The following is a 23,785-nucleotide window of genomic DNA, read 5'->3' as shown; positions in this document are numbered from 1 at the left end:
TCTGTTATTTGTTATTTTTGATAAACAGAACATTATTCTTCATAATCTGGATTATCCGGATTTTCGATTATCCGGATGCCCATCGACAACCATTAGTCCGGATAATCGAGGTTCTACTGTATTTTCAATCTCGTATTATAAAAATACACTTTATATTCAAAATATTGTATATTTTGAAAGTGTGTCTGATAAAAAAAATAAAGAAAATTTCTTTTAAAAAATGTTAGAGGTGAGCAGCCCTTAACAAAAATAAAATTAAACTATTTAAATGAAAAACAAAACTTTTGCAATACCTTAAGAGAATCTGAATAGAAATTCAGTGTAAAACTTCCATAAAAATACCATTGACCAGTTATCGACCTGGTTAAAAATGATTAATGTAATTGGGAAGTATAGAGGGAGTTGCAATCTCGCATTAAAAAAAAGTAAGAAAATTGTTTCAATACATTGAAAAAAAATGGATAGAGCGGTTTCTGAATTTTCATAATCAATTCAGGCTTGTGACCTAAAACGTGGACAAAGAATTTTTCACTTTCCTGCTATTTAAAAGAAACTCCTTGTCCCCATTGAGAAATATCGAATGGCGTTAAAATTTTTTAAATAGGTCCAGCCGTTTTTGAGAAATCGTCGATTTAAAAACCTGTTCACATACACAAAGACACACGCACACACTTTTTCCAAATTTGGTCCCATTCGATTCAGAATGGCTTGAAACGTCGAGAAAACAAAATTAGCGAATCAGATTTTTTTAGTGAAAACAAACTCGGAAAATTAAAAATTGTATCTTAGGAAATTCTAAATGAAATCAATATATAATTGTGTATTTATCCAATACGATTTCTAGATTATATCTTAAAAATAATTTCTAAATATTTAAAATCTCTAGAAAATCTTATTCATAGAAATAAAAATTGTAGATTTTTTTATCTAATTCAATTTTTTCATATTCTTATAAAATAACTTGCATATATTCATTAACGTTAAAAAACCATAATAAAATTTTCAAACGAATATTTTCATTTTTTGGAAAACAAAAAATTATGTAGACCAAATATATTACCCCATACAATGCTGATATAGCATTATTTTCCAAAAACTAAATAACCCAAACCTGTATGATCTTTGATCTGCTTCCGAAGCCGATAATATCACTAACTGATGATTGGAAGTCACAGCAAATTTGTGATCATAAGGTAGTGATCCCATGTCTGATTGCCAGGTAACAGAAGGAGTAGGATGTGATTCTATCAAAGGTAGATCCAAAATTGCTGCTTGTCCCGATTCTACGAACACGGTTCGCTCTATCTGATCTTCAAAAACACCCATATCTGAAACCGAATGTAAATTTGATAATTAATAAGATTTAGAAAATTAATTATAACAAATAAAACCTGTTTAATTTGTTATATTTTTGTGGCTCATTTTTGTGTTGTAAAGTTTTACCAATTGCAAAGACCCGACGTCATGAACCGTTAAAAGCTACTTGTTATTAAATCTCAGTACATATTGACATATTTGAGGCTTTGTACGAAAGAAGTCATAATGCAGATAATTTTATTTTATTAGTTTAGCCTCGAGATTTAAATTAATTCAAAGCACAAAGGATATATTGTATTGCATATATATCACAGTACATCGTTGTATTTTAAATAATTCGCTAAATGTTGTTGGACGTTTACTCATCATTTATTTAATATGCAGAGATAAAGTAACAATATATGTTCCTGAATACTCTTATCTTAAAATGTAAAAATGTTCATAATTTATTGATGATTACTTGAAAATTCCGTTCAGTTCAGTTTAACAAATTCCATTGCGTTAAAATTATACCATTTTAAATTAGTAAAATGGTAGAACTTTAAAAGGCAGTGGATAGAAAGGTAAGCTGTAAACAAAAAAGGAGAAATATTGTGCAACATGTCAGAAAAAGTTCCCTGTATTTTTGCGAATGACATATTTTTATATAAAAAATTAAAAATCACCATGCATTCAAATAATCATAAATATTAATATAATTCATAAACATAAATGTTAGGAGAAATACTTAGGAGAAAATCAAAATTTTACAAAGCAGAAATATCAATACAGCGCATAAATTGATGCTACAAGAATACACTTTTTATAGGCTAAGTTATAGTAATTGCAAAAAAATCGAAAACTGGCGGGGCGTATGGCATCGTGCCTTAAGGCAAATTGCTGAAACTTCCCGTACCAAAAATTATTATTTTTTTTAAAAACGATTAACATTTAAAAAAAAAATTACTTCGAAAAAATTAGATTTTTGAGAAATTATAAATTTGAGAAAAAAATACTTTTTTTTTGAAAAATAAATTTTTTTTGGAAACGAAAAATTTTTTTGAAAAAAAAAATGTTTTCTCCATTTTGACATATTTTGGAAATTCTGAACTGTTTTTCAGAGCAATCGTACTGCTTGAACTGCATAGAGACGAAATGTCAAAGCGCGTAAGTGCCGCGCCGCCGTCTAACGGATAAGCATTGGTACGGAACTCATAGGAATGTAAAAAAAATTATACTTATTGTTAAAATCTTTATAAAATATCTGATAATTTGATGTACATATGTCTAATAATAATTTTTGACCGCCAAATGGCATTTTTTTTTACTTTTTTTATTAGATCTCCGAAACCGCTAGACCTTCCTCCATGAAAATTTGATCAATTCTTCATCTTGTCAATACAAGTAAAATGTTTTTTGAATTATTAAAATCGGACGCTCCGTTCTCTTAAAAACTGAGTTACCATTTTTGGCACTTTTTGCCCCGTATCTTCGGAACGGCTAGACCTGCCTTCGCCAAAAACTAATCAGCACGTCTCCTTATCAATACGAATCGAATGCTTTTTGAACTATTCAAATCGGTTGATCGGTGTTCCCGAAATCGTCGACGAAAATTTGTATCCGCACATACATACACACACGCACACACACATACATCCATTTTTTCTAAGGTATGCCAAAACATTCAGAAACCTTTGAAACGTAAAGATATATAAAAAAAATTTTTGATTTTTTTGCGATTACTATAACTTGCCCTACGGGAAGTTAATAAATTTTTTTATATATCTTTATATTAGAAAAATAAATGTATGTGTGTGTATGTATGTGCGGATACAAATTTTCGTCGACGATTTAGTGAACACGGATCAACCGATTTAAATGATTCAAAAAACATTCGATTTTCGCTGATAAGGAGACGTACTTATTAGTTTTTGGTCAAACAGGTGCAGCCGTTTCGAAGATACGGGGCAAAAGTGCCAAAAATAATATATCAGTTTTCGAGAGAAAGAAGCGTAGAATTTTTTAGACTTGGCGGTCAAAAATTATCATTAGACATATGTATCTGATATTTTATAGGCATTTTAAAAACAATAACAAATTTTGTTTACATTGTTATGGGTTCTATACAAATTTTTATTCGTTAGGACTGCGACGTAGCGCTTACGCGCTTCTGTTTCTTCTTTAAAATAGCCACGAGGCACGATTTAAAAAAAAAAGATTAAAATTTTCAAAATATAAAAAAATTCAATTTTTTTAAAAAAGTTATTGGAAATGAAGTTTCAGCAATTTTCCTTAAGCACGATGCAATGCAACACTAGTTGAATTGTTAACCAAAGATTTGAAAAAGCAGGTGGGCTATACTGCTAGACGACCAATTCGGATAAGAATAACGAATCATTTCTCGATAAGTAAGAAAAAAGATATATTCAAGCAAAATAGAGCGCACACAACAAAGATAATGAAATCGTATAGTTTTTAATCTACAGATTCAACTGCATATCATTGAGATAATAATAATAACTGTAATACGCTAATAAGATTAAGATGAAACTTGGCATAATGGTAGATTTTATGACCAAACTGACTGTGGTAAAATATTAGAGGCCTATGAAAAGCGGTTTAATTATAAAAATTAATTGAAGTTTGCATTTTAACAGTGCGCAGCGTACATAGCTTGCAACGCTTTCCTCTTTCAGTAGAAGATTGGCCGAGTGGCTAACTAACGTCGCGGAATTGTAATTTTTGCGTCGGGGTTTGAACCTCGATTCAGATTTTTTTATTATTTTTATTTCATATTTATAATTGCATGAGTAAATAATGTTAAAAATCATTTAAGTTTTTAATTAATTTTATACTTTTCGCTAAATATTCCATAATATTGCACTATGCAGCACATATAACTATAGTTAATGTGCGTATAGCAGCGTACATAGCTTGCAACGCTTTTCTCTTCAAATATGAAAATACATAGATGTATTTTCATATTTCAAGAGAAGAGCGTTACAAGCTATGTACGCTGCGCGTACTTTAATTGATACTTATAATCAAACCGCTTTTCATAGACCTCTAATATTTTATCACGGTTAGTTTGGCATTAAATCTACCATTATGCCATGTTTCATCAAAATCCGAGACGAGCTACGCGCGGGTTCTCCTTATAAGATACTCACAGGCGACGGTGAAGTCTATGCGTTCACTCATTATGGAGCCGACATCGTTGCTCGCCACACATTGATAAGAACCTGCGTCCTCACGACGCGTGTTCAATATTTTGTAGAATGGCTCCGAGCTGAAGTCTCCTAGAGGTTGGCCGTCTCGCAGCCATCGATACCGCGGCTGTGGATAACCTGCAACGGAAAAAAGTATTTGAGATACAAATAAAGTACAACTTCGAGATAATGAATTAAAACTAATCTAAGCCATGTGTATTTCTTGGATCACATGGGTTAAATGAAATGAAAACTATCGTATCGGTGCAAGTATCAAGAATTTTTTCAATAAATTATACTTATTATAAAAACATCTGTTTTATCTTAATCTTTTGTAAGACATGCAAAAATAATATGAAAGCATGAAAACGGAAATATAACAAAAAATATTATATTATTCATCTATATCTATAAAAAATCATATGGTTTTAGAGCCACAATAATAAGGTGACGATATTTTATTATGTCAAAACCGCAACATATGGCTTTATGCCAAATAATTTTAATATGTTTTAAAAATAACAAATATTATCATTATTTTTATATGATATACATATAATATTACGATTATATATTATAATCTTCTTTTATCTATGATGTTATATTATATCTATTTTTCGTGAAATTGAAAATAAAATTTTAAAATTATTAATGTGAGAAACTATTTTATCCCGCCTTTAAAATTTTGCATTCGACAAATTTCTCATTCATTATGTATTGTTTCATATAAGCATATTCGTATACATAATTTTCAGATGCCTGATGGGTAGTTGCAATTTTATTGTTAATTGCAAAAATCTTAACGTACGTGACCAATATAATACATATATATAAATATATTTTGGCGTATATATATATATATATATATATATATATATATATATATATATCCTAGAACTCTAATATTTTACATAGTTCGATTTGATTTTACGTTGTACTTTGTTAGATAATATTAAGTCAATTTTTATATATTTTAGAGTCACTGTAAATTATACCATATTAATTATAGTAAATTATCATTGTTATTAGTATATAGCAAGACGAAGTTATTTCATTAATCAATAACAAAATGTAAGGACAGTGTTTATCAGCTAAACGAATACTGCTTATATTCGGTTTGCAGTTAGAAGAATGTCGCCGTAGACCAGTTAAAGTCAATTTAAAATAATTAAATATCGATGAATTCAATTAATGTGAAATAGATACAGTTTGTCTCTTTAATATATCCATCAGTAATAGTAAGAATTGTAAATATGCGATTGCAATAAATTATAAACTATGTTTAACTTAATTTTATAATATATGACTAATCTACAGTTATTTCGTATATAACTAACTAACTTTCAACTTGACTAACTATATTGTAATGAGCTATTAAGGATATTATGCAAAACCGAATGGCATTTTGTGATCACGATGCGGAACTCAATAGACATTTGAAATAGTAGGAATAGCGAATCATATGATATCATTTACTTACCGAGTGCCTGGCATTGCAGAATTTTTGTTCGCCCTTCACTGATAATGTTGCTGGATGCTGAAGGCTGCGTTGTGAAACGGGGAGCTTGCAATGATTCTGTAATATATAATTGTCTTGTACAATACAGCAACACACAAATAAACTACCACTTAGAAAGATAGTTTTATATTATGCACTACAATATAGAGCAAATATGCAAAATGGCGTATAGTGGTAATCACTAACTTAACGAAGGGTATACTTAGAGAGAATTAATGAAATCGCAAAATAAGTTTTAATTATTAACTTCCCGTAGGGTGTTATAGTAATGGGCCGAAAATCTAAAATGAAATTTTTTGCATATCTTCAGGTTTGAGAGGTTTCTGAACATTTTGGCATACCTCAGAAAAAATTGATGTGTGTGTGTGAATGTGCGTGTTTTGCGTGTCCGCATTTTTCGTCTACGTTTTCGGGTGCACGGATCAATCATTTTGGATGGTTCAAAAAACATTCGATTCCTATTGATAGGGAGATGTGTTGATTAGTTTTTGACAAAGGCAAGTCCAGTCGTTACGAAGATACGGATCAAAGAGTGCAGGAAATAGAAATCGAGTTTTTGAGAGAACGGAGTATCCGATTTGACTGATCCAAAAAAAAACATTCAATTTGTAATGACTGAGAGAAGTGGTGATTAGTTTTTGGCAAAGGTAGGTCCACCCATTTCAAAGACATAGAGCTAAATGTACAAAAAATGCCAGTTTTTGAGAGATCTAAGCATTCGATTTGAATGATACAAAAACCTTTCTGCTTGTGCTGACAAAACATTTGCTTTTGGAAAAAAATATTATTAATTTATTAAAAACTAAATTTTCTTCGTATATCGAAACTAATTCACATTTTAATTTTAATTCTGGCTGAAGTTCTAAAGCTCACTTTAAACGAATAGTGTTTAACCTTGCAATAAATAGCGAATATAAATAATAGAGTATTGAATTTATTTAAAATATACATATTAATTATGTTTTACCAATTAACGTTACATACAATAGACAACTGTTGCCATACGTATTTGCCTTCAAACCTTTTCCGAATCTTCCTTTACGCAAAAAATAGCATTGTTTAAATTTTCTCACACAATATTTTGCGCGAATACGAAGAAGTGAATTTTACGCGTTGCGCTGCGTATACTTTGCAAAAAAAATAGTTTTAAATCGATATAAGTAAATTGTTTATATATATATATATATATATATATATATATATATATACTCGCATCTCAAAACACAATCGAATTTGTAAATAATATCTAATAATGTAATGAAACAAATGATAACTAACAAATGATAACTAATAAATGATTTTTTTTATTATTATATTTTTAACAGCAATCAGAACCTTACGTCCTATGAGCTGTTGGGCTGAAACTTCTCCTTTACTTCGTATTTTTAGATGGTAACCCAATGGTTAATCCATCCATATTTGATGATTTTTGTTATTAGAATTAATCTAATAGGGTTGACTTTTTATTGGTGCACCAATGCCGGGCAAGGGCTATTTTCACTTGGAAACATATTGCTATCTATATTTCCAAGTGAAAATCGTTGTCACTGCTGCCTGACAACAGGCTGCTCGAAGTGGGTATCGAACCCGGGACCTCTGAAACAAGTCCCGTCGCTCTTAACCGCTTACCTACGGGCGAGCCCTACTAATAAATGAATGAAAACAAATAATGTAATTAATTTAACAAATTAACTGTGATTGACGAATAGACTCGTCAAGGAAAAGTGGCAGAACTTTGTGTATTGACGAGAGAAAGAAAAAATCTTTTATATGATAATATATTGATATTCATTAATATCAAGATATGCCGACGTCTAGCAAAGGGCCATATCAAAGACTAACTTTTTATTCTGTACACTAAAAATAAATAGTAGAGTAAAATACATGTTTAAATATTAATCTTACATAATATGTAACTGTTACCTGTTACTGTAATATGTTACCTATATATTATATAGGCCTAGTTAATGAAAAAATATATAATGTGGAAATTAAAAAAAGAATAACCATTCAAAACATTCGAAGAAACAAAGAGAAATTTTCATATGATAATCTTTAGAATTGCAAAATGACTTCTCGGATGAGGCAACAGTTATTGGCATGGTCAAAACAATTTTAAGCAAACTATACGTAATCTTAAAAAAGTATTTTATTAAATTTGTTTATACCAAACATTACAACAAATCACTCTCTTATCAAAGTAACAAATGCAAAAACAATAGTAACAATTTATGAACTTTTAAATCAGTCTTCCAGGTAGTTAAGTTACTAGTGAGAAGATGTCGGGCAGTTCGCGTTAAGTGTGAGGTCAATGTATTACGGTGCGGCGGCGTTCGATGAAACCGTGTGGCTTCGTTTTAGCTCGTCTTGTTCTGAAATCGCTTAGTTAGAAATACTCACTTATGTTACATGTGACTCCAAAGAAATACAGTTGAATCTTTAGCTACACCTTTAATCAGTTAACTGTGGTTGACGAACATACTCGTTCTAAAGAAGTGGTATAATTTTGTGTATTGACGAGTATATTCGTCATGCGTATAAAACAGTGACCATTTGCTTTTAATTGTAATTTAAACTAGTGAAGCATGGCATCGTGCCTTCGTGCCTTAAAGCAAATCGCTGATTAAAATTTTCAAAAAAGCTTCAAAAAATTAGATTTTCAAGAATTTTGAAATTAATGGCGATGCTTTAGCTGAGTAGATATGAAATATCGAAGCGTGTAAGCGTCGTAGATTAACGATTGAACATTAGTCCGAAACCCAAGGAAATGTATACAAAATTTGTACTTATTCTTAACACCTGTATAAGATATCTGATAATTTGATGTGCATATGTCTGATATGATCATTTTTGTCCGCCTACTTTTTTCATTGGATCTCCAAAACTGCTAGATTCGTCAATACAAGTAAAATTGTTAACGCCTTACTCAACCCTGGTCTAACGGAATAATATTATATTTTATTACCTTCATACAGGATAGCTATAATAAACCTTCATCCCTTATTATATAATTTAGAGCTATTAAATAATCCCTCTCATTGTCATGCATCCTGTCCCTAAATCTATCATCATATCATTAATCCATTTTTTTAAGAATCCTAATCACCTGTTCTCGATTGAATTCCACGTACCATGGAATCATCGGTAAACACCTGATTGGTCAAAAATGTAATGAGATGTCGCTTGAACCCACAAAAACAAACCAATAAGAAAAATCATATTAAATTGTAAAATCTTTATAATTTAGTAATATCTAAAATTTCATCTAATTAAAATCAGTCTTAAATCAACTCTCAAAATAGTAATATCTAAAATATCATCTAACAAACATCAGTACTAATTCAAACTTCAACTAGGCAACATATCATTTATAAGTCTTAATATCGTAGTATTTCATTCAAATATACAACAATTAAACTACTTATCATCTTTTAATCGGTCTGATATAGCCATTATCTAAACATATCTGGTCCATCGAAAATATAAACAAACTGAAAGTGTAATTTTTAATATAGTTCGGCAGCATCTCGGTGGATCACAAACTTCTACACATATTTGTAATCAATCTTGTCACAACATATTTTTGGTCCATTCGAACCGCATGGTCAAAACAGTGAACAAAAATGTTTAAACGAATTGCTATTTTTGGCAATTTTTGCCCAGTATCTTCGAAACGGCTGCATCTGCCTTTGCCAAAAACTTATCAGCACGTCTCCTTATCAATAGAAATCGAATGTTTTTTGAAACATTCAAATCTGTTGATCCGTGTTCCCGAAATCGTCGACGAAAATTTGTATCTAAACACACACATCCATTTTTCTAAGATATGTAAAAATGTTCAGAAACTTCTAAAACGTAAGAATATATAAAAATTTTTATTTTCGATTTTTTTTGCGATTACTTTAAATTAACGGGAAGTTAAAAAAAAATTGAAATGTCAAGATGTTTAGGATATTTTAAGGTTATGACTGTATAAAGTTATTAGTTGTAAGTAGCGTTTTACTTCATGGACATGTTGCATAAACTGTAGAAATAATACACTTAGGAGTCGATTCTGCCAAATGTTATGGCAGAAATTAGAAATTAAAAATAGACCAAAGTTATGGCAAGACAATGTTATATAGCAGTTTTCATATAAAGTGGTACTAAAAACTGTCAAAATCCTATGTGGTTGTTGTGCAGTCAGGCGTTTTAGATAGAAAACCTAACCCAGAAAATGCACAAATATCAAAAAACCTATATTATCATACTTTGATCTTTGAGATATGGCTTGATAACATATAAGTGAAGTTGCATTTTATGAGTAAAACGCCTGATCGCACAGCAAATACATGTCATTTTGTCAGTATTTAGTAGCATTTTGTATGAAAACTGGAATGTAAAATAGCCTTGCCATAACATTGATTTATTTTACGGCAAAATCGGACCATCTGCCTAATAAGAATTTAAGAGGATTTGGAAGATTTAGCTATTTAAATAATATTTTCTACTGTTAATTGTGAAAATAGTTTAATGTGAGCGACACAGTTAAATGGTTAATAAAATAAAACTATTAATAATAGTATGAACTACGTTCATTACAGGAGAGAGTCGTTACAGAAATTATAAAAATAAGAAGCAAAGAAGACATCCCACTAGCAAATTTTTTAACTCGAGAAATATTTCCAAAGCATGTTTCAAAGTGAAAATAACGCTTTCCCAGAATTGCTGTATCAAATTGAAAATATATAAGAATTAAATACATAGTAATACAAAATAATCAAATATAGAAAGACCGTTGAGTTGCCTCCTAAGGAAAACCAACGTTGTTAATAAGTTTCGGTACAACACATAAATATATCGTTAAAATTGAATGAATAATAACAATATTTCAAATATAGAGAGCCCAACCATTAGACTACCTCCTAAAAAACGAAGTTTTAGCACAATATCTCATGAAACCGTTTAGGACAGATTGTTCCAAGATGAGAAAAATCGAACATATTGTAAACAATGTTAATAAATACTGCATTTCGGAAACACTGGATTAAATTTTCAGCATTATATAATTTAGAATTAAGAAGAAAAATTAGGAAGAATATAGAATGGGGTATATATTGAAAATGACATAAAAATTAGAATGTAAATACATAAAAAATGTTGTAGGTGGCTGAATGCTCAGAGTAAGCGGGGCCAAATAATTTTTTTTTTTTTTTCAAAAAAATGTTGAACACTGAGATGACAACATAAAATTGGAATGTAATTCTGATATTGCAGCCGCATAGATTCGCTTATATAATTTAAACAACCAGACATTTAAATATCAAATCTAAAGTACTTAAAATTTGTAGAACATGATACATACTTATACATTGAATAAAATTTATGATTGTAAATTGCAATTGAATACACAAGCACTTTATGATCTAAATTGCAAAATATGTTACATATTGCTCCCTCAAAGTAAGTCGATTAAAATTAAGCATGTGCTTCAATATTAAAAATGGGGTTCAAATCGAAATATAAACGGGGTTCTACATTCGCGCATCTGTTCCTGATCTAACCGACATATGAAACATTACAGATTATAACACACCACAATGTGTTAGGATTTAGTATTTGTTGGAAATCATGATTATAAAATATCAAGAACAATCGTAAAAACTATTTGCTGTATTAACATAAATATATTTTTTGAAATTTATAATCGAGTTATCAAAGCAAAGTATATAAAAATCGGAGCAATATGTTTTATCTTTAATAGCCGTATTGAAAATTATAAACTCAAATTAAAAGAGTACGTCCGAATTGCGATGAGTTCTTCCACTTAATAAATTGGTCTTCGCTACATTATGTTTAGAGTATCGGTACTGCTAATGTTACTTAAAATGCATGTCTAATGCGTGTTTATAACAATATTTCATTATGTGAATAAGGTATGCAGAAAGCAATTTGAATATATAGCACCATTTACGACATTAATTTTGCCAAAATAGCAACAAAAGGCCATCAGCGCCGTGCGATGTCTATGTAGAACAACACTGGAACAGGTTAACTTAGGACTAATATAAATATTAATGAGTAATTTAAAGTGTATTATCTCCCACTGCAACTTGAGTAGCTGTCATATTATGAGAAGTCTTTCTTATCAACGCTGTAAATGTTATATCAGTTCATCACAGAAAAATATTTTGTTAATATTAATTTTAAAAAATATCTTACTCCGACTCACTGTTTCCTGAAATGTAATATTGCAAAACAAAGTAAAGACAACCTCTGTTTGAAACAAATTTTTCACGGGGTAATTTTTTGGAAAGACCACACAGTGTCCAATCTGTGGATATTCGCCCGGATCGCTGGAGCTGTCGCGGCAAATCAAACAGAAGTATTCATTATCAGAAATAAAACAGCTATGAATCTCTAGTGAAGTTGCTTTTTTATCTACTTCTTTTTATTTACTTTCTTACTTCTATTTACACTTTACTCTTATTTTATACGCTGCTTTTTGTTCATTTTTAAGATTTTATTTTTCTAAGATGTTCATACTTATTTGATTTTCGAGAACCAGCTCATGGTACGTACAGTGTACGGTACGGACCCGATAACGTCGAAGATTGTGCATTTAACAAACGGCGGTGAAAAAAAAACTGACGATTTCGCTTTCCTAGGGCCATGATATAACTTAACCCTTTCCACTCGGATGCCGCCGCTTCGTATAAATTCTGCAATGCGCGAGTGGAAAGAGCTAATACATAAATTAAGCGTCGTTAAATTGATTTTGATTACAGGGAAGTAGGTTAGTTAATTTTTAAAATCCAACCATTATGTTATTTAGTATCAAAGCTAAAAGGTAATTCAGTGCAAAAAATTCCAGGGCGTAAGTTTTTATAAAGGTTACGAAAAAAAAACGTTCAATCTAACTAAATCAATACGTATACTTAAAAACTACTTTCAGACATTGTAAACTAAATAAGGGCGCTAGAAACCAAAAAAATACTGAACACTTGGTTGATCCGTTATTGTTATCTCTATATTTTTATACCAAGATATTGGACGGTTGTTATAAGCGAGAGAAACAGCTTCTGTTTTACTGACTAGCAATTGTACTGCATGGTCGCCAATAGAGACAACAACAGCGATGTAAAAAAAAGCGCATTAGGGGGGTTTATTGGTGTTTTGGTCAGCAACATTCGGCCATAACGAACACGAACTTAAATAAGGTTAAGGTTAAATTAACTCTTTCGCTATGTTCCGCAGGAGTGTCCCTGCTATACGGGAACAGCGTGCTGCTCAGTTGCACTACTGAACAGATGTTTTAAGATATTTCTATGATTAACAATGAATATGTGTTTAAAAATTGTGCTTCTAATGAACTAGAAATTACAATAAAAGACTAGAATGCTCAATACTTTAACTCATAGTGATAAATCTTGAAGCTAACACAAGATGTAGTCCAGCGACAGCGTCATTCTGTTGACAACGATGGCGGATTACGCATCACCCTTTCTTAACAAAAAAAAATCGTTAAAATATTCGATATTCACTTGTTTAAGAGATAATCGTACTTTATTATCCGCTCGAAACTACGCATTAAAACCAAAATAAGCTAATATTATTAAAAAATGATCACAAGATATTTAAACGTTACCATACCATAAATGGTTTTTAATGAAAGTGAAACAAAGCGGCGTTAAATTCAAACTAATTATTGATCCTCTGTTCATTTTAATTCATCCCGTTATGAATGTAACCTGTGAATGCAACTGTTACAGGAATTATAAATAACACTGCCCTATATTAAGAACGAATTCTATGCATGAAAGAAAAAACTGTAAATATGTATAAAATAGATCAACTTCTGTGAAATTTCATATTGTTTATAATGAAGGTTTCGCGCATACATTTGTATTTTAATTATAACAGTTGTTGCATCATAATATAAATTATTTACTCTTAGTCCCTCACAAATGAAGTGAGTATATATAATGTACGTATACAATATTTAATTCCTTAGAATTGATAAACTGATTTTAATGATTGATACTTTATTTTATATTTTATATAATATAAATCTGTTTTATATAATATAAATCTCACGTTATTTCTAGTTTTCATTTTAACTGCCCGAAAGAAAAGTTTATGTTTTCGCCAGAAAATCCCATTACTATTCTTATTTTCTCGACGTTTCAAGTAATTCTGAAAACTTAAAAACCGTTCGACTAATCAGCAATCGTGCTTTTTCTGCGGAAGATAAGCCAGGACATATTTAGGAAATACGAAATATAATCAAATGTGTTAAATAAATTAAAATCAATTAATACAATAACAGACAATAAAAGTTTGTTAGAAAGATATCAATTAGATTAGTTTTTAGCAAAATCAAATTTTTGGAATAAACAGTTGAAAATTTGATTGTCAAAATTTGAAAAATTGCTAAATTTCAATTTTCATTGATTAGTCAAAAAAGTTCATGCAACTTGCCGTAAAAACAAAATATCACTGATGATGAACTCCTTTGACACGTTTGATTAATAGAATATATGAAGAAAAATGATAATTCAATTGAAGTCTTTCTAATTAGAATAATTAGGGCGCTATAACATTTTTTTTAATTTATCATATACGTTATCACAGATAAGTTTGATCTTAATAAAGGTTTGATGATAAATAACATATTTTATCTTTATTGTGCTATTTACATTAGGTAAGCACAATAGACTTTAGGTTTTGCAGATTCAATACAACTGTTCAAATTTTGTCTACCATAATATTTGCCAGATGTGGTGCATGTGCTAATCAAGTATTGAAATCAGGCTAAGGGATTATTTATTTATTCATCGCCACCATAACTTATATGAGGGCGACATTATACAGATAACAAAGGGTTATGCAGCCGCAAATGTTACATGAATATATTAAAGCATATGTAAGCATACATTCAAGACGTTATATAAATCTAGTTGAATTACAAATTAAAATTGGACAATTTAACAATGTACTATTTATACTACTATATTTCAATATAATATTCACATTTTAAGCAAAAAATGTTTTATTCCGCTTTGTAAGTACATAGTTAAAAATCCGAACAAAAATCAGTTTCACATATGCTTCAGGCCTTGTGTCTGTATCATTAAAATAAAATTATTATTTTTGTCAAAAATTAAATTGAAAACCTGTTTTTAAATAATTGAAAAATATACACATTTTTAAAAGTAAAAAAAAAAACAAATAAAGAAGTTTTCATATGGTTTTCATATTTTTGGCAAACGTTAAAATTTGGACACACACAAGCACGCGCGAAACCTATGAAATGTAAAGATATATAAAAAATTTCATTTTCGATTTTTTTGCAATCACTATAACTTACGTTAATAAATTTATTTGTTTCGAATGTTCAAAAAGTTTTATATCGTGGAAGATTTAATACATTTTATTCAATTTTATATATCAAAACATTGTTAGAACATATATCTTCTTTGCATCTATTAACCGAGCCAATATACAATCGCGCCCCAAGAAAACCTAAATAAGGGTATCAAATATAATTTTATTGGTTTAAGTTTCGGAAATAGCTCGACTTCAAATACCGATAGATAGTTTTGTTGTTACACTTGCAAACGCATGTGCACCTCGAATTGTTTAGACCTCAATTTAAATGTTTACATTTTCCGTGCGTTTTTCTATTTTGAATGTGTATAACGGATGGAAAGAGGAATCCGAACCGAGTTCGCTAAGGAACATAAATAGGGTTCGTGTTAATATGAATAGAGATGTTTATAAACATTGACTACATATATTTACTGCCGTGAACATATACTTTTGAGCACGAGCTTTGAATAATTAGATATCCTGTTTATGAAAATCTGGTGTCTGAACGTTTTCTTGCAGGCAGGTGTATTTCTAGATAAGTTCCAAAGCAATACAGATGTTATAACCAATATATGTGTACTATCTAATAACTTACATGAAATTGCAAAATTCATCAATGCGCATTTATTTGAACTCGTTAGAAGTTAGTTAGTGAATTTAATTTTTGAGAAAACGGTTATTACTGAATTATTGATGAACAAGCTTAATCATTAAGCATTAAGCCTTAATGCTTTATTATGATTCATCACGATTTCGTTTTGACTCTTAAACGTACGTAGGTCCACTGTATTTTTTCCCGTAGGGCAAGTTATAGTAATCGCAAAAAAATCGAAAATGAAATTTTTTATATATCTTTACGTTTCAAAGGTTTCTGAATATTTTGGCATAGGGTAGAGCGGGGCTAGTTGAGCAAATTTTTACTTAAACGGATGTAGCTTCTCAATGAAAAGTCTCAATAAATTGCCGTATACTTAATGGATTTGTTGTTTATCGCTTAACAAAAGTGTTAATACTAATTTTTGGTAATGAGTACAATTTAAAAGCTACAGCTGTTTAAATGCAAAAAGTCAAGTATGCTCAATGTACCCCATAGGTGGGGCAAGTTGAGCACTAAGAAAGTATAATGAAATTATAGGTTCAATGTCGATTAGTGATGAAATAAAATAAGTTTTTAATGACCAGTTCTATATTTATAGTCTTTATTGACAGAGAAAACAAAACTTATAGTAATTTTCTTTGAATAATTAACCAAAAGTAGAATCAACAAAACAATATCGTATCTTAGGAATTATTTTACCATTATATTCAGTATTTTTGTTTAAAATCATTATTTCTTTATATTATTACTAATAGACTTAGCTTAAATTTTAAAAATATAATTAATTTCTGGAAGTTAATGGTAATTGTCTTAGTGACAGAACAAGTTTAACAACTATGCTCAACTAACCCCAACTCGGAATTTCAAAATAAAAGTGAGTTTATAAAAAAACCGTGAGTATTATACCCAGAATCTCTGTGCATATTAAAAGTACTATAATTATATGGAAGAATAACGTTTACCTGATCAAAAATAAATAACATTTGACTAAACCAGACGAAAACTCGTGATGAATTACTTTTTTACTTTTTGGTCTCAAAATAAACAAAACGCCCGTGAGCCTCACTCATTTGTCCAGCGGCCACTAGCGATCGCGGGATGTTTATTTCTCCCAAACCTCTATCTTTTCCACATATAATGCCTAAACGGACGGTGAATAGTTTTCGAGATATTTCGATTGCTCAACTTGCCCCTATGCTCAACTAGCCCCGCCCTACCCTACCTTAGAAAAAAATGGATGTACGTGTGTGTATGTGTGTATGTGTGTGTGTGTGTGTGCGTGCGGATACAAATTTTCGTCGACGATTTCGGGAACACCGATCAACCAATTTAAATAATTCAAAAAACATTCGATTCGTACTGATAAGGAGACGTGCTAATTAGTTTTTGGCGAAGGCAAGTCTAGCGGTTCCGAAGATACGGAGCAAAAAGTGCCGAAAATGGTAACTCTGTTTTTAAGAGAACGGAGCGTCCGATTTTAATAATTCAAAAAACATTTTACTTGTATTGACAAGATAAAAAGTTGATCAAATTTTTATAAAGGCAGGCCTAGCGGCTTCGGAGATCTAATAAAAATAAGTAAAAAAAATGCCATTTGGCGGTCAAAAATGATCATTAGACATATGCACAACAAATTATCAGATATTTTATAGAGATTTTAACAATAAGTATACATTTTGTTTACATTCCTATGGGTTCCGTACCAATCCGTTAGACGGCAACACGGCGCTTACGCGCTTTGACATCTCGTCTCTATGCAGTTAAAGCAGCACGATTGCTTTGAAAAATAAAGTCAAAATAAAAAAAACTTTTTTTTTCCAAAAAAAATTTATTTTTCAAAAAAAAATTTTTTTCCAAAAAAATTTTTTTTAGGAAAAAAGTAATTTTTCGTCAAATTTATAGTTTCTCCAAAATCTAATTTTTTCGAAGTAAATTTTTTTTAAAAATGTTAATCGTTTATAAAAAAACAATAATTCTTGGCCATGCGCCCCACTAGTCTAGTTTATAATCTAACTCTACATGCCCTTACAGGTAATTCGTATTTAAAAACTGCTGAATATGAAGCTAATAAAATAATATTTTTTTATTGTTTCTTTAGTAAATATTATTTACTAAATATTACTAGTAATTATTTTATTTAGTAAATATTACAAAAATTTTTGATTTTAATATAGAACTTTATGTTTTAATTTCCAGTGCCGTATAGAGTACGTATGTTGTAATCTGTCACGCCATGGGAATAATAGCTGAACGGTTTGGATGGTTAAAAAATACTTGATTCTAATTTTTTATACCTAAAGCACATTGGTTTTTGGTAAGTAAGGTAGTCTACCGGTTTTATTTATTTAATATTCTATTAATAGTTATAGTCAATATAATAGTTTTTTTTTCGACGATCAGAACTTGAGGATTCTATAAGCTATTGTGAGGATTATTTTACTAACTACTAATACTTAATAACTGCGATATTTTATTGATGACCCAAATAGTTGTCGCATCTCTTTGTAATCAATTTTAATTATTACAATATTTGAAATAGTGATATTTTCACTTGGAAACATATTGCTCTCTGTATTTCCAAGTGAAACCCGTTGTCACCACTGCTTGACAAGAGGCTCCTCGAAACAGCATCGAACCAGAAATTCCTGATCCAGGTTTTCAATTTTTAAAGATTTTTAAACCTGAAAACGTAGATTAAAGTTCATTTACGCATGCGATATAAAGTTTATGAACAATTCAATAAATCTACACCTCTCTTCCATTCAGTACGCTATAAAATGTCTATAGTGCGGTTGGGCGGTCAAAAATAATTCTGATCGTTCAACAACTTAAAGCAAGAATGGTGAGTCAGGGAAAGATGCAGTCATACAAACACAGGTTGGCGCTTAAACCTCAAAAAGCAGTACCACATGGCCCTAACTATTCCAAGACGATGTAGTTATTTGTTACTGAATAATAAAGATGCGCGTTCATTAGATATTATGTATTCATAGGTCAATGCACTAGACGGGTAACCGAATTACTGCATATCATTTAGTTTAGAAGATGCTACGAAAATAGCGCCGAAAAATAATTCATTACATTGTATTCCGTTTTAAATTCCAGATCATATAATTTCAAAATTATTTAGTACTATTTTTTTGCTATTAACTTTGCAAAATCTTATAGAAAAAAATGGTTACATTTTTTATTTGATTTATTTGTCTTGAAGTTACACAATATATTCACAGTGTAAAGCGGTAATAAATCTGAAGACTACTATTACTAATAATAAAGTAATTTATAGTAATGATAAGCTTTTATTTTTTATTATTTTAACTTAAAGAGTATTTTTAAGTAAAAAGGTTATTGTTATGGTCACACGGTCATGTCCCTCCCTAGAAACTTTCAGTATAATTTTCTATTTGCTGATGATTCAATTTTATCAATTAATAATTTCTTTGAAAGCTTTATATGGCATTTTCCAGCTAGATATAATATGCATTGCCAAGTTCTTTTAATGGCTATTGATCTCTTGATATCCGTTAGATTAAGAATGAGCAACCTTTTTATCTCATGAGCAGCATTTTATTACTTAAATTTTATGGCGGGTCTCACTTATTAATAGATAAATAAGTTAATGCAATATTGCAAACGTAACCAAAACGTACGCTGCCCCACCCCCCCAGCTGTTGATAAATCTTGAATTTCATCATTACAGTCTCTGTAATTCCAATGAATTTTTAATGAAATCCCGGGAAAGGGCTATATTCCCTTCGAAACATATTGCATCTGCAATATCACTTCTGCGACTATCGAACCCGGAACCTCCGATTCAGATCTCTAAAACATGAAGATATACAGAAAATTTCATTTTCGATTTTTGCGATTACTATAACTCACCCTAATGGAAGTTAATAAATTATAGTGCGTGCAGTTTATATAATAAAATAACAGAAAAAAGTCATTGCTAATTATAAGATAATTAATTTCAAGCTGAACGTATAAGCAAGTGCAATAAACATGAATAAAATACGATTCATAAAAAGAAAATTGGCAACAATCACATTCCATTATGTAGCACAGCGGATGTCAGAGGACTGCACAATTTCCATGGGTGGGATTTCCACATGGCGAACGTAATGTGCGTAGGGAACACTGTTCTTATCGAAAGTGATGTTGCATTGAATATTCAATATTTTTACGGGTAGGTATCACTTATAAAATTGTAGATTAGATATCGTAATTTCCAGGTCTTCTATAAACAACACTCGTTCGGTTTTTAGTGTTATAGTCAAAAATAATAATATAATTGCTCCAAGTTTTCAAGAATTGATACTTTTTGATAAACTATGAACTTAAAATTTAAAAAATTGGTCTACTTTGAGATGCCCTCTTTAAAAATGTACGAAAGTGTGTTGGAAAGTTTCATCAAAAGTTGGCGCAGTTTCGAGGGGATAGCTGCATGTGAAAAATATATACTCAAAAACTATCAGATATAACTATATAATATATATATATATATATATATATATATATATATTAACTCAAAAATAAGAGTCGTTTAGCATTAAGTTGTACAATACAATACAATCCTGAGGTAAAATACTTGAAAAATTCTTAATAAAAAAAAAATCAAATAAAAACCTAAGAATAGCATGATTTAGTCAGTGCATTTTACTCACAATCAAAAAATGCATAAATAAACGTGAAATTTATGTTGTGTTGCGGAAACAAATGCCCTTACACATTGATTGTTTACCCGTGTCGTTTAAAAAAATCATGTAATCGGGACTGGGAGAGGGCACTATTTTGCCCAAAATCCTAAACCAAGAATACGAAATGTGTCCTTGTGAAAAATAGCATGGTCAAACCCGAATGTACACTATACGATTTTTTATAGCTGTGATCTCTGGTAAGATGGGTACATCCTTTGAATTAGTAATCTTCTAGGGATGTGCACGTAAAATTTGCCAGAAAATACGCGAAGTACACCTAGAGGTTGGCGAACATATCATTCTCTTCTCGTAGAGCAAGTAATTGAAATCACAAACAGTCGAAAATATGATAAACTAAATAATATAGTGAAAATAATGATTGTATGTGTGTGTTATATATTTACGTATGTAAGGATACTCATTCTGGGGAAAATAGCTGAACAATCTCCGGAAATTTTTAACAATATTATATTTTTTATAGTTAAGCAATTTGGTTATGTTTCAAAGCCGCACACGACTAGTTAAAATTGGAATTAAGCATTATTCGTACAAATGTACCTGACCAGACCAGCATGATATAATGCAATTGAGAATTCAAATGTATTCGCAATAAGTATAACATTTTAATATTTTTATTAATATAAAAGAAAAAATGTAGGCTAAAAGCTAAAGTATTATTTTTATAAATGCAATAATTATTCTATCAATTGTATCATAATATTGCTTACCATATCGCGCATATTGTATCTAATAAAATATTTCTATGATTTGTTGCATTTGCATAATAACTGCATCATATATTGTACAAATTACCATCCTCAATAGTGAGACAAAAATGTAACAAATATGATGGTGATGAAATTTCCTTTTACTATTTTTATGGTATATGTGATTAATCTCTCGACTAGTTTGCTTTTATCTATACATATATGTAGTATGTTTTGTTTCTTAATATACATATTTTTGAATTATAAATAATAGTGTTTTTGTTTTATTTGAACAGAAATCAGAACTACGTGTTCTATAAGCTCTTATTCTGAAGTACAACCTAACCAGGATATATTGTTCAAGCTGACCTAACCGATATATTGTGTTCAAGAGGGCAACCCAGTGGTCAACCAATCTTATTTTTGTGTTAAATTAATATATTATATACGCATATCTAATAATTTTCGAGTATATATTTTTTATATGCAGCTATTCCCTCGAAAGGCGGTTTTCACTTGAAAGTACATTGAGATCTATAACCCCAAGCAGGAATTTGACATCATGCTGCCTAATGTCGGGCTTGACCGAGGCGGGAATCAAACGATCGAACTAGTTGGTGCTACGTCCGAACCGATTACGCCACCGCTGTGCCCACAAATCATAGCATGACGTTATTTTTATGGACGTTTCTAGTCAATGAAAGTGACTTCGATCAAAAGCTATCGCCACATTATGAATCATATACGTTCTACTAGTTGGATGATTCATTTTCTGGCTTTGGCGCTATGTCTTAAGCACGAGTACTTGTTCTGTTATCTTACGTAGAGGTAATAATAACTGCCTTTCTTCTATTAATGACACCAATAATTAACTGGTGGTGTATTACATTGTGCCTTCAAATAATATCCAAAACGACTAACGAGCCTTTTCGAAAATAATCAACTTTTCACACCAACAACTACAATTTCGAAAACTAATCAGCTAATAAATAAGATCATAATTTTCACATATATAAATTCCAAATTCGATATAGTGCTATCAGTACTAAGCAATAGTAATATTGGTTTTCACAATGTTTCCAAGTGAAAAATTCCCCTGTACGACATTGCTCCGTGAGTAAAAAATATGACTATTCGGAAATATTATTGCAAAATAATAAAAGCATATAGAGATAGAACAAACGTTTGGGTTTCCAACTACAAATCCGACGTAATTAGTTAAGTCAAACCATCACAACAGCTTGTAGGACACAATTTCTAATCGCTATTCAAATAATAATAATAAAAAAAAATCGCATCACATTGCAGATTGAAAGTGAGTAAATAGAACAAGAGAATTACCTTTTAATACAAAAAAAAATTTTCACTTACTATAGATACCTACGAATCGTACAATAATACAGATAAATAAAATCAAAGTCAAGATTTTAATTTAAACCATTTACATAAACCAGTCATTGTATTACAAAAGTTATTTATTAAAAAAGTCTAAGTTTATTTTTGACCCAGGTAAGTATGTCGTGCCGCATTTGAGCTTTGATATTTGCATGTGAAATCAAGACTAATCATTACCATTCATAAAGTATGTATAAAATGTAGTAGTAGATTAATTCATGGGCGTTTGATAAGCAAACGTTCATATAAAAAATTCACGAACATAATTTCTACGTAAATATTTGCTAAAATATTAATCTTTATAGATTAGTGTAGCATAAACGCGTTTATACTCTACGTTAGTATGAACAATTATTCTAATTTTATACACATATATTGCCACAAAACATATATATACATATATACGAGGTCTGTTCAAAAAGTTTTCGTAATTTTCGTTTTTTCAAAAAAATATTAATTTATTCGTCTACATTAATGTGGTCCCCTTCAAAGTAGTCCCCCCCAGATATAATACACTTATGCCAGCGTTTTTTCCAATTTTCGAAGCACCCTTAATATTCACTTTTTGATATGTCCTTGAGCACTCTCGGCGATTTTTTTCAATCGAGGAAAACCGCCGTCCTTTCATGGGTCTCTTCAACTTTGGGAATAGGAAAAAGTCACACGGAGCCATATCTGGTGAATTTTTGCACTTTGCAACACTTTATTTCATTTTTTACGCAAAATTTAATACAAATTCTTTGACTTTTTCAATTCTTCCATTGTAAAAATCGCCGAGCTCAGAAAAACACGTCGAACCTTAGCGACTACCACAGACAAAGTAAACAGTGAATATAGCTGAAAATTTCATCATACTTTAGGGGCATGTATACCAACACAATAAAAAAAAAATTTTGACAATCAGACACTCCAGACCCGCGAAATTTAATTATTAGTAATTCCGGGTACTTTTTGAACACACCTCGTATATGTATATATATATATATATATATATATATATATATACATATATA

The 23,785-nt window shown here is 30.3% G+C and overlaps 1 protein-coding gene across 1 annotated transcript in view; it reads right to left on the bottom strand.

Moving 5' to 3' along the window:
• LOC113376743 (protein sidekick) overlaps window positions 1-23,785 on the bottom strand; it is a 65,466-nt gene that overhangs the window by 20,335 nt on the left and 21,346 nt on the right. Inside the window, exons 2-4 of the mRNA XM_026616782.1 lie at window positions 5,986-6,081; window positions 4,467-4,643; window positions 1,112-1,328 (exon numbers count right to left, since the gene is read on the bottom strand). Coding sequence (XP_026472567.1) covers window positions 1,112-1,328; window positions 4,467-4,643; window positions 5,986-6,081 — 490 coding nt within the window. The remainder of the gene's footprint in view (window positions 1-1,111; window positions 1,329-4,466; window positions 4,644-5,985; window positions 6,082-23,785) is intronic.

Source organism: Ctenocephalides felis, unplaced genomic scaffold (assembly GCF_003426905.1).
Source record: "Ctenocephalides felis isolate EL2017-DRISC unplaced genomic scaffold, ASM342690v1 CF-g0.4_SCAFFOLD_01886, whole genome shotgun sequence".
Classification (NCBI taxonomy): Eukaryota; Metazoa; Arthropoda; class Insecta; order Siphonaptera; family Pulicidae; genus Ctenocephalides; species Ctenocephalides felis.
The sequence above is the reverse complement of the archived record's forward strand: the minus strand, read 5'-3'. Positions and strand labels throughout refer to the sequence as shown.